The 12,721-nt window shown below is 38.9% G+C and overlaps 1 protein-coding gene across 3 annotated transcripts in view; it reads right to left on the minus strand.

The window, feature by feature from the left end:
• ptpn6 (protein tyrosine phosphatase non-receptor type 6) overlaps positions 1-12,721 on the minus strand; it is a 36,619-nt gene that overhangs the window by 23,449 nt on the left and 449 nt on the right. The window contains exons 1-4 of one of the 3 annotated variants that reach the window (XM_021320397.2): positions 8,746-9,305; positions 8,332-8,389; positions 7,210-7,332; positions 5,601-5,795 (exon numbers count right to left, since the gene is read on the minus strand). In XM_021320397.2, coding sequence (XP_021176072.1) covers positions 5,601-5,795; positions 7,210-7,332; positions 8,332-8,339 — 326 coding nt within the window. In that variant the 5' untranslated portion in view covers positions 8,340-8,389; positions 8,746-9,305. Of the gene's footprint in view, positions 1-5,600; positions 5,796-7,209; positions 7,333-8,331; positions 8,390-8,745; positions 9,306-12,721 lie in introns of those variants that run through there. The other 2 variants (XM_012870298.3, XM_036135137.1) reach the window with 2 other exon arrangements.

Raw genomic sequence — 12,721 nt, forward strand, 5'->3', positions numbered from 1 at the left:
GACTCTTAGTTAGATTTTAGAGCTATTTGATTCACACAAAATAACAGGCAGGTTAAAAAATTATTTACTGAATAATTTAAACATGCGAAAAATAACTATCTACTGAAGCTGGTGTTTTTTGAGGCTTTGGCACCCTAGTGCTTTTACAACAATAAGTTACCTCGCTTCAATGCCTTTAAACACAGAATATAAGGGACCTTGTTAAAAATACACTTTTAAAGACAAATGAGCTGGTTGCAAATAACTAGAAATAACTTGTTTTACAAAAGAGACTATAACAGCCCTATTACAGCTTTGGGAGAAGATTTTCTTTCCGGAGATTAAAATTCCTACTCACAGGGCTGGCAATGCCACCAAAGTATTTCTTGAAAGTAAAATGAAAATTTTTTAAGAAGCAAAGAATGAGCAAATATGCAAAGTTAAGACCCCACCAAAGACCTTGTATGGAAAACTCCTAAAATTTGAGATAATCAAATCAAGACTTTTTATAACCCTGCAGAAACCCTGGTAAATGTATTTTGTTAAAAACCCAACAATTGCAAAGATGCTGAATATGCCATTGCATGCAAGTATTATCGCTTTTCATGACTACTTACATTTTTGTGAGATCCCCTTCTAAAAAGTTTCCATTTCAGAGGTGTTTTCTTCTCATTTTTAAACATTTACTAATAAATACGTTCCTCCAGATACTGCTTTTAACATATCTGTCACAGTTCCTTTTAAATATGGTGATTTCAAATGATTTTATGAAACATTTAATCTATAATTTACCTTAGAAACTAAATGCAGATGGAGTAAATTGCATACTTAATGTGCAATTCAAGTATTCTTCTAACCAAATAACCCAGAGAAAATACTTTATAATGTATTAATCTGTAATTGGGATTACAGCTTCCTAAAAAAAATGGTCCTGTTATTTAAAATTTCTGTTGCAGCTTGAAAATGAAGCAGATGCAGTTTTGTTGCTGCTTTTCAGAAAAAAAAGAGCGAAATACTGCTGCAGCTTTTGTATAAAACGTTACTAGTTTTAGTCATATTAAACTTAAATTGGATTTAAATTAACATTTTTAAATATAACAATCATTCATATAAATTTCATGGAGTCCTCTAAAGTTTAAATAACCAGACTGAAATTAATATTGCCCCACCTTGAAATTAACATTTTGAAGAAAAGGTGTTTGACAATTTCTATCTAACGCTTATTCTTGGGTGACCAGATTTACTGTTAATGGTAATAATAATTATACTTAAAATATAATTATAATTAAAAGATAAAGTGAAGCCATGGGGGCGGTATTCAAATAATAATGTAAGTTTAACTTTCGGGGTCATGATTTCATATCCTTTTTCCATCTTTTTGTAGATTTGTTTAATTGATGTCTGAAAAAGTAGACAAAATACAATAACCAACACAAATAAAAAAAGATTCCACTCCAGTATGATATCGATACTGTTATTCTGAATTTGGGCAAAATAATGAAATTTAACATAACAAAAGGGAAAATTCTTGATTCTATAATTTTAAATAAATTAAGTAGCTCTAACCAGCTCTTATCCTCCTGACTCAACAAATTTTGTTAAACATCACTTAACACCAATATTTCACCATCGCTGATGATGCTTTCAGAAAGGAACTTGAGAAGAGAGACTGAACTATAACCTGAAATAATAAACACCAACAACAAAACAACTCTTGTTTCACCATTACCACAAGATTTGGTCAAACTCAAACAAAAAACATGACAACAGTTCATTCATTTTCACTAATCACAAGCTACCTTAATGTATCGCAAAATCAATTTTCAGATTTTTCCGAGAGATGAAGCAATAATTTTGTAGATGTAATTTTGACCTTTCTTTGAAAAAAAAAATCTGATTATTATTTGAGACTTAAAATGAAGTGTTTTATTTACCCTAACAAAGAGGGTTTTTTTTAGTAAAAATGTGATCAAAAACATTATTTAAATAGGTGGAACTGGCAGAAAACTAAAAAGTTTTTAGGATGGCAACTCTGCTTAGACCTAAAATAAAGCTCCTACTGAGGATCCTTATTTAAAAAAACGAACAAAATTGTGATTTAAATCTGTAGAACTGCAGGAATAGAACAAGATGTAGGTACAATTCTGATTATTTTCTGGGATGGAAACAGGTCAGATTTTTTTCTTTTCTTCTTTTCAGTTGTGAGCGTGTTTACACGCCTAGAATAGGTTCTCAGGATCTACAGTTTAAAAAAGTGATTTAACTCTATAGTAATAATTTTAGCTTTGGAAGAACATCTCTGATCAAGTCTTTTCACAGCAGTAAAATAAACAGATTGTCTAAATAAACACTGAAGCATTTGTATGTCTTAATATATATTTCTATAAAATGTTATACAGAAATGTACATATTTTAGTAATTAATTTAAACTGAACTTTAAATGAAATGTTATATAGATTTATTACACACAGCGTTACATTTTAAGTGCTTATGTCTGTTAATTTTGGAGAGCTAATAAAAAACTAAAATTACACCAGCTAAAATAATATTATTATAACAGAAATGTTACACTGTTGCCATGTTACGGCCTAATCTTGGGGAGGACTGATGCGATAAGTTGAGTGGAAGGAAAAATGTGAGGTAGAAAAACGTGCAAGAGAGCCTATTTAAGAGATTGGAAGAGATTCATGTGGTGTGGATTGTAGTTAGAGTCAATGTTTCAAGAGACAAAACCCACAAGGTATCCAGGATATGAGGGCCAACCGTCACCTTCTTCGTGTCAGGCCACTGCTGAACCAGAAACCACGTCAGAAATACCTTACCTGAGAAAAACAACTTGACTGTTGCTGTACAAAGGTACAAAGTCCTCTTTACAGGTGGAAGATAATTTTGATATTTATTTAGAAATCACGGTAGAAGAAGGAGCGGAGAGGAACAGAATCCCCGCTTCTTAAAGTTCAGAGTGAAGTTTCCACAGTCAAGGCAGCCAAGCAAGTCTGTGGAACAGCGTGAGGTTCCTTCGTGCTTCAAACGCTCCGCCATCATCCCAGTCCCCAGGTTTAAATGACTACAGGCCTGCAGCCCTGACGTCTGGTCATGAAATCCTTTGAGCAGCTGGTGTTGAACCAGAGGAAGTCAATCGCAGGTCATCTGCTGGACCCCCTGCCGTTTGCTTTCTGGGCAAACAGGTCGGCAGATGATGTAGTCAACCCAGGACTGCAGGACTTCCTCCTGCACCGCCTCGAACACCCAGGAACGTACGCCAGGATCCGGTTTGTGGACTTCAGCTAGACCTTCACCACCATCAACCCTGACACCCTCCATCAGAAGCTCAGTCAGCTCATAGCGCCAAACTCCACCTGTCAGTAGATCGCCAGCTTCCCGACTGACTGGCAGCAACAGGAGAGACCGGGGAGCATCTTCTCCCACACAAGAACCGTCAGCTAAGGCGGCCCCCAGGGCTGTGTTCTCGCCCCACTCCTCATCTCTCTGCACACAAATGACTGCATCTCAGTGGTCCACGCATGCCACTACTGTCTTCGGTCTGATCCAGGACAAGGACGAGTCAGGAGGTGGATCGGCTGGTCCACTGGTGCGTCCAGAACCACTTAGAGCTTAACCCGCTCAAGACAGTGGAGATTATGGTGAACATCTGGAGGAAACCTCCCACACTGCCTCCCCTCACCATCCACAACAACACCGTGTCAGCTGTTAATCTCTTCAGCCTCCTAGGAACCACCTTCCCTAGGACCTAAGCTGGACCTCACATATAGACACTGTTCAGAAGAGGACCCAACAGAGACTGTAATTCAGTCTGTCCTGTGTTTATTCATCACTGTGTAGTTTGTTGCAGTCTAGATCTTTCCTCTTTATTAAATGAGCCAAACAATCAAGTCTGCAGAGACGTTGTCTCGCTGGTGAACAGTCTGTGGACCCAGATTTATTCCAGGCTTGATTGCAACAATCCAATTATGTTGTCCTCTTTTGTATAAAATGTATACATTCATATTTACAAGAGAAATATGTTGTATACTATACTTATACGAAGTGGAACCAAAGCCATGTTTCCTTGTTCTATGAACCAACATGTCGATTAAAACTGATTCTGATGTGACCTACTGGAGTTTGTCCACCGGCTTTTCTGTTCTCCACAGTCAACGCAGCCATTTGCCAGGAAATCCTTTGTTTTGCTGATAAGCTTTGTGGAGATACTGATTTTATTTTCTGGCACCTGCCCACACTGCCAATGGTACCAAAAGCTGGCTCAGTGACCACAATGTCTTCAGAATCAGAACATTTTATTCATCCCCAGGGAAAATTCGTATGTTACAGCTTCACCCATTCAAAAAAACATGAAAACTACTGATTGCTTGATTGGCCAGAAAACCGACCCGAGGTGAAGAAGCAACACTCCAATCTATGATTCTCTGTCGAGTATTGCTAAGAGGAAGATGAGAGACACCAGATGACATGCAGATGACACCTCTGTACATTACACAGACAGATCTTTGAACTGGACAAAATGTTCTTTTTGAAATTATTTTCTATTGGGCTTGAATAAATGAATAAATATTAAAACTTTCGGCTAAACTGAACTTTGAGTTTTTATCAGCTGTAGGCCATAATCGACGACATTAAAACAGAAATAAAAACATGGAATATATCACTCTGCACTCAGTAAAATCTATATGATAATGAGTTTCATTTAATAAATTGATTATCTGAAATAGTTAACATTAAAATGTACTGAGCCACACCTGTATCTGTGTCAGACGAACTGTGCCATCTGTTCTCACTCCTTTCTTCTAATCCAGCAATCTGAGCCAGATGTAGGACTGAAGCCTCAGCGGCTCAGAAACGTGGGCGCGTACGTTTCCTGACTCACAGGCTGACGAGCAAAGATGCTGCAACACTTTGAGTTCATTCAACTGGGTCTTATCCCCCGGAGGAAAGGATTAATTGAACATTAAGTAAACCCACAAATGACGCCAATCGTCCTTGCGACATAATGGGCTGCGAGAGGAAATGTAGCTGGTCACAGTTGACTATTTTTATCTCTACCACCCAACCAGATGTTGTCACACCTAACCCGAAAGTGAATGTGGAGAACCCGTTTAAAAAAGACTAAGACAAAGAGACACAAAACCCTGCTGCTGCTGCTGTGTGCTGGACATCTTCGTGGGCCTCCAGCCCAGGACACATCTTCTTTTCCCCAGAAAAGTTCAACACGAAATTTTGACAAATCGACTATTAAACAGCTAAGCTCCAAAAATAATCCACTTACAAGAAAGCCTGACCGCTTTTACAAGACATATGAGGGTGTATGCACAGTAAAGTGTTGCTATTTTGGAGAAGAGTATGCAATGTGAAGCCAGCTTTGTTTAAAAATGCATCACAAAAGTTCAAAACGTTGCATACATGTCCAAACTTTTCCCCAATGAAGAGGAAGACAAATACATTCATGAGGAAGATAAGAGACAAGAGAAAAGGGAATGTTCACATATGAACACATCATCCCCACCGTAAAGCACGGTGGTAGCGCCATGATGCTTGGGGAGGCTTGTTTTAGCATCAAGTACAATAATAGATATTAAAATGTAGAAAGAAGGGGAAGGACGGACCTCTCTGTGGTGGGGTCGGAGCAGTTGACGGGATATTTGAGCTCGATGATCGTCCCGTCCTTGTCCTGGAGGATGCCGTTCTCTGCGGTGTAGTACTCCACCAGCTCCGACAGGGTGGCGAACTTCTCCCCGCCGTACAGGTCGTAGAAGTCCCCCGTGTTTTGGATGCGGATGTGGGTGACCCCGTCGCCCACCCTGGTTAGAAAAAAAAAAAAAAAAAAAAAGCAACAACCCGTCAAGTCAACAAGAATAAACCACCAAAAAGGTTTTTCTTGGCTTAAACGGCCTAAAAACAGCAGGGGTGAAATATTTAAGCGTGATATGAGAAGGAGCTTTCCTCGGATTTGATGGAAACTGAATCAATATCGTTTGATTCATAATCAAACACGAGTCAGGCCACAAGTTCAACTCAGCTCTATTTATTTATGTGTAGCCGGTTTAATTAGAAAATCTCGCCTCGAGCTAATTCAGGCATCCTCCGAGGCTTCTTTTAGAAACATCTCAGGGTTTTATTACTGGTGTTCTGTTGAGCTCTTGTTATTTTATGTCCATGTTTGAACTCATTGCTTCTCATGATCTTATCTGGCCTTTATCTATGTAGCACTTTGGCCTTGGTGTTTGTTTTATGCGCCTTATAGATAAAGTTGACGTGTATATATATATATATATATATATATATATATATATATATATATATATATATATATATATATATATATATATATAGCGAGAGAGTAGTCAGAGTCCGATGTAGTATAATGCAAATTTCAATTACATCATTCAATTCAGGTGATCAGTAATGGCCGTTGGTAAATCGCTATCTACTGAAGTAACCCAGGATAACAGCACAGAATAGTTCACTATGTAGAAATTATACTTTTAAATACTCATCCTCTCAACAGCTTTTCTACTTTAATATGCAATGTGTTATATTTGACGTCAAACGTTCCTCGATATGCAAAAAAGAAAAGCACCCGCAGATCACAGCAATGACAACAGAGTTGGTAAAGGACCCAGGTTACTCCTGCTGCCAAAGGAAAGAAAGCCTCAAGCACTTCTAGATTTCTCAACAAAAAAAAAATAACTTTTGCAATTAATGCAACAAATATTTGTTTAGCTTATAATTTCCACTTTCCTTTAATGAATTATAATGTTTTTAAAAAGCTCCTGTAGAGGAAATGCATATCTACAGAACACATCTAAATTACGTGTGAAGCAGGTGAACGCACATTACCGCCTTACCTCTTAGAAGCAAAAGCTCTAAAACAGACTGATTTACGATCAGTGAAAGCTCAAACAACACAAGTCTAAAGAGCAAAGGTTTCAGGATGTCTGATATACAGACCGCACATTTATCTGCAATTATTTCCCCTTTTAGAAATATGTGGCATTCCTGCTGAGCATTTTGTTTTCAGACCTTCAACTATTTTATGTAGAAATACCACAGAATCACATCCACACATTCGTCAATTATCTCCAGCTTTATCATAATCGCTGGCATTCAAAATGTGCATAGTTTTTAAAAAGAGGGCGGGGGGGGATCAGCTTTATTGAGTTGAAGGATCCACATGGGTGGGAAGGAATTGCCTCAGTCCGTTTTTTTTTTTACCTGACAGACAGGGAGAAATCACCAACATTTTTCTTGCTGGGCCGAGCCAAAAAGCTGCCATGGATGCCTCGAGACTTCAGGATGTCCTCGGCCTCCAGGCCAGAGATGTCTCTGTGGAACCACCTGCATCAAAAACAGTAAAAAAATAAATAAAAAGACATGCAGATTGAGATTGTAAAAGACAATTTATCACTGATAGTTCACCTATAAACTGACTAACAGCGCTATATTATTATAGATTTGCCACAGGGTCATACTGAGAACCATATTATATATAAGAAGCTTACGGTCACTATTTACACACGAAGAGAAACTTGACTTAAAGTCGCAACTTTAAGAAACTTTGCTGTTTTATTCTTTAGTCAGACACATAATGCATCGTACAGCTTCGCCTCTAGCAGAAGCCGTCCTCGTTGTAGAGACCGCACAGCCACTTTTATTCTTTCTACCAATTCTGGTGGCTAATGGAGTATAAGGCAGCATTAAAATATAACCTATTAATCTGAACCTTTTGTTTTAGGTTGTGGCCTGAAGGAGCTACAAGTACAAAGAAATTCAACACGGCTGCCCTCTGAAATTTGGTTAATTGACATTTGAATCAGCCACCTGGGCCTCAGATGCCCGATTTGATAATTTTTTTAAGAGATACTGATTACGGAAAGATCTTTTTCCAAGTTAATGCACTGGATGATACTGCTTTATAACAGCAAGGCAGCAAAGTTTATTGAAACTCTGCATTTAAACGCTGGGATAGCAACATTAAAACTCAGATTACATCATTTAAACATTCAAATTTGCATTTACAAGTGAAACTATTCCCCAAAACAGAGCAGGGACTACTTAAAACTAAAAAACTTGAATCTATGCAGACAGACGTCTAGCTAAAGCTCTAACATTAACGCTTCCCTTTTGGCACATTACCTTGTCCACAGCAGAGACAGTTTAGCACACAAGGCTTGAGAAATCACATGATAGAGGAACAGAGCAGAAAGAGTGAACGGCTGGCGAAAGACAAGAGAAGGAGGAATGGAAACAGAGAAGTTGTCATCAAGCAAGCACAGAGAGACACGACCAGAGATGACTAACGGAGCGTTACAGGGTCCAGCAGAGGCTTTGACTCACCGAACCATGTCGTCTCCTCACTTTTTCTGGGACGAGAGAGAAGAAGAGTCACTTGTACCTGTGCAACACGTGCAGACTCAAACGTACAAGTCTTTCCTCTTTGTTTTTAGATCAACAAGTCTCACAACAAAGCAAAAGCTGTTAATTTGTAGCTACTTCCTCCCTCTTCGTTGAACTTAAATCAACTGCGTCTTTTCTCGGCATTTGCTTCCCACAGACAATAGCTAGACTTTCCACACAGGCATCTTTCCATCTAATATCTAAAACTACCGCGTCTATATCTCGCTTTATTGCATCACATTCTCATAACACCCACCAAACCCTGCCCTTCTTAACGCTTTTACTGCCCTCTGACCCTCTCTCTACCTCGGACCCGGCCGCGTCGCTCTAACCAAAAGGCAGGTAAACACTTACTCTTCTCAGCTGCTCCTGAAAACAACTGTCACTCGCCGGGACGTTCACACAGTATACGTTGGTTTCTTCCCCCTTCTGCGTCGTTCGCGCTCTTCCTTCCTTTTTACGTCTCCTTTCACAAAATAGTGAAAGCAAGACAGGAACAAAAATAGCTGACAGGCCGGAATTCCTGCAGCAGATAGAGATGCTGCCTTTTTTTTTTTTTTTTTTTTTTTTGCTCGTCTCTCGTCTCTCTCTCTCTCTTTCTCTCTCCTTTTGTTGCTTTCAATGACGACCACAACAACAAGACCTCGTCGAATCTGAGAGCAGAGAAGGTTTTGACTCCATCACTGAAGTTTCCTGCGTAGACCTCAGCGCAAACAGTGGCACCAGGGGCAGCTCACACAGCTCCATTCACCGGCGGACTGTCAGCCAACCAGCTACTCCATCGGGTTTGACAGGAATACAAATATAAAAAGAAGAAGAAGAAAAAACAAAAAGACACCTCTTCGTGTCTCTGCACACACACAGACTACCGGCAGCCTTCCCACCTGTCTGCTACCGCTGCTGTTTCTCCTTTACTTCCAGGTGTGTATGAATGTACGCATGTAACACACAAAGGTCAGAGTCACTGAGCACTTCCTCATTTACAATCTGACCTTCCCCCCCCTCTCTGCAAAATGCGCCTGTGTGTGGGTGTGTTTGTGAGCTACTGAAATATTTGCAGTGGAGAACGTTTCATTAAAAGTAGTGGCTAAACTCTGAAACGGGTTGATAAATACCGGGACAAAGCCTTTTTATCGAGTTACAACACAAAGCAAGAGATCCGCTTCCTCTTAATACAGACTGCGTGCATCACAACAAAGATCTGGTTTGCTCAGCAGACAGACGTTCGGGACGGTCTGCAGTTAATTTGCAAATCATTTTCATCCGCAAGCAGAGCGTTCCTGTTAAACTAGATCTTCCGATCTAATGGGCCGATAGCTTCAAAACTTTCAGAGTAAGAGTGTAAAGAAAACTGTGGAGGGAAAGGGTGGAGAAAGCTACGATTCACATGTAATAGAAAGGAGCTTCCCACCCCTGCCCCCTTCCCACCCACCATGCAAATACTAACACATTTAAACACACACGCAGCCCTGCAGGTGTCGTCGTGGTTAACGCCAGCAGCTTGCATTTTTATTCCTCTGTGATTGTCGTGCTCTGCAACAGTTATAGAGTTGGTTTGACTTCTCTTCCCTCCTCCACGACTCGGGCAAATGTGCACACGTGCAACACTCGCATACGGGTTTAGTTGTTGCCACAGCTGCAGCGTGACAACGAAGTTTCCCCCCCACAATTGTTTGGTCAATTCTCTAAGTGTTGCAACGCAGCACACAACTGCAAAGCATCAGACTGTTGCTGCTCTGAGGATTTTAATGCTTGTGCAGTTTTATACCTTTGTGATAACATTCACATGGGTAATGCACCTTTACCCAACTTTTTTGTTTGTACAACTTTTAAAAATGTCCATTATGTCACTTTTTTAATATATCTGTTGGATAAACCCTTGGACCATAATTTATCTTTAATACTAACATTACATTTTCAATATTTTTCACATCTATCACCAATGTCTGATCTATGCAACAATTATTTAACACAATCATTCTTCTCTTCCTGCTTCTTGAACATGGAGCCCCTTCCACAATTCCTGGCATCCCTGGTTAACATGTACAAAAAGGTTTTAAAGTATATATTTTTTTAATCAAAATAGGAGAGTCTAACTCAAGAAAATCTAAACTTTAATAGAACATTGATTCGGTTAGGTGATCAATATCCCAAACTGAAGAATTATAGTTTTCTACAACTTCCCAGATTTACCATAATTTGTACATCTGATATTCCCCAGAAAAAAAACATAGCTGAGGCACTTTTGCAGTTTCGCTGGCTTCCTACTAATTTTTCATCTTAGCATTGAGCATTTTTAATAGTCACATTTTTAGGGTTCTCAGCCCTTTATGCCCATTTTAAAATACAAAAAAAGCCTCTATAAATCTATGGCAAATATTTTTGAAGTGATCAAATTTTAAAACCAGAAACAAGAAGGAAGGAAGGAAGGAAGGAAGGAAGGAAGGAAGGAAGGAAGGAAGGAAGGAAGGATATGAGAGAGGGATGAAGAAATGCTACAAGGAAGTGAGAGGGGAAGGAAAAAGGATGGCAGGATACGAGGGAGGGATGAAGTGAGGATACAAGTAAGGGAGGAAGGATACAAGAGAAGGAGGATGACGGATATAAGGAAAGAAGACTGGGCATCCGGTTGCCCTTTATGACAACCGGATGCTCAGTGGCCACAACGCCACACAAAGGCAGAGGTTTGGCAGAGATGAACATGGAAAGTTAGGACGGGATGAAGCTATTTAAAACTGTTTATTTCTAGTGTGTTTTCAATGTGTTTTTAAGGTTTGACTGATGTTAAGACCTGGAGCTAACAGGCCAAGCTACCCGCTAGCGATCTTTGAAACAAACTATGCTGGTGTGTTTTGGGTTGTGTTTTAAGGTTATGACAAACTTTATTTCCATTAGGGCTAATGCTTGTATTTTCTGGTCAGCTTATTACACCAAAAATTGCTTTTTTCAGAATGTCCACTAGCATTAGCCGCCGCTATTAGCCTCCTTAACAGCCTTGCTACTAACAAGTTAAACATAACGCTTGTTGTTGTTTCGCGCCGCCATTGGCTGATATGCTACGAGCTTTAGTACAGCATGACAAAGTTAGATTCTAGTTGATTTAATGGTATTTTGTGTAACTTGAGAGAAAGCTATCAAGCTAATAGGCAGGTGACCTGGATGTGCCCCAACACAGCTTCAGGTCATGATCATCTTCCCCTTACAGCGCCCTCTAGCATCGCTAATTATCTGTGAAAAAATAATTACATTTACTACAATTTAATTGTCCTAAAAGTTATTGATTGTTAATTCAGCAAATCCTTCTTTAATATGTTATTTTCTTAATGTTCCATCTAACTCGGAGTCGCATTGTGAATGGGTTGTTCTAAATTAGTTAAGCTAACTTAACCTCATTCTAAACTCTTTAAGATGAACTTCAGTTCTCTTTACTCACTTTATTCACTCAGATATTTAGTGAATTATAGATTCAGTGAATCAATCATTCTTTTGGGTTTCAACTATTTGTTATTTGTCCTTTTGCTCTTTTGCATGTACATACTTCCTTAGTTTCTCTAATCTTGATTTTGCTTAGTAGTTTTAGTTGTTTCACAAGCCTAGTAGAGAAGATTTGTTGATTGAAATATATTGTTAATACAGGTAAACATTATAGAATGATGTTTCCTGGATGAGCATTTGTTTCTGTTAAATTCTTATACTTGAAGAGGAGTTGTCACTCGTTTATTTCATGTGTGCAGAATTTGCTGTTAGAAGAATGCCAGTGCTCGAATCACCCTTTCAACTATTGTCCTTATATCAAAGCCAATTGGGCTTATATTCACTTAACAATACCTAACAGACCGAGAGTTATTTGATAAACATGAAATAACTTAAAACATGTTATTTCACAATACAATGGGGGAAGGAAGAATAAATGTGAAAAATGCTAGAAAATGTTACTTGTTTTGCATTTTGCATGTTCTCACAAGCAACTTCTAACATTTTCCATCAATTTCCCAGTGATTTTTGTCATATATGAACAAACATTCACAGTAAACATAATAAACCCTAATAAATGGTCCTGTACCACCTGAGACACGTCCACCTATGAAACCTGTAAAGCGTATCGCTGTGTTCTCGCATCATCCTCGTGTACATTATGTTAAAATCAAAAAGGGAAACTTGGATGAGTAAATGCAACATAACCGATTCAGAAGATGGTGCGTCCAGGAGCGTTTTTACAATTTAATGAGTTAACTTTACCAGCTCTAATTGAATTAGTCTGACCTTTCTGAGACCAATTAGCAACATGCAAACAAAATAAAGAACAGATATAACAAAGGAGCAAAGGGAA

The sequence above is a fragment of the Fundulus heteroclitus genome, chromosome 3 (genome assembly GCF_011125445.2).
Source record: "Fundulus heteroclitus isolate FHET01 chromosome 3, MU-UCD_Fhet_4.1, whole genome shotgun sequence".
In the NCBI taxonomy this organism is placed as follows: Eukaryota; Metazoa; Chordata; class Actinopteri; order Cyprinodontiformes; family Fundulidae; genus Fundulus; species Fundulus heteroclitus.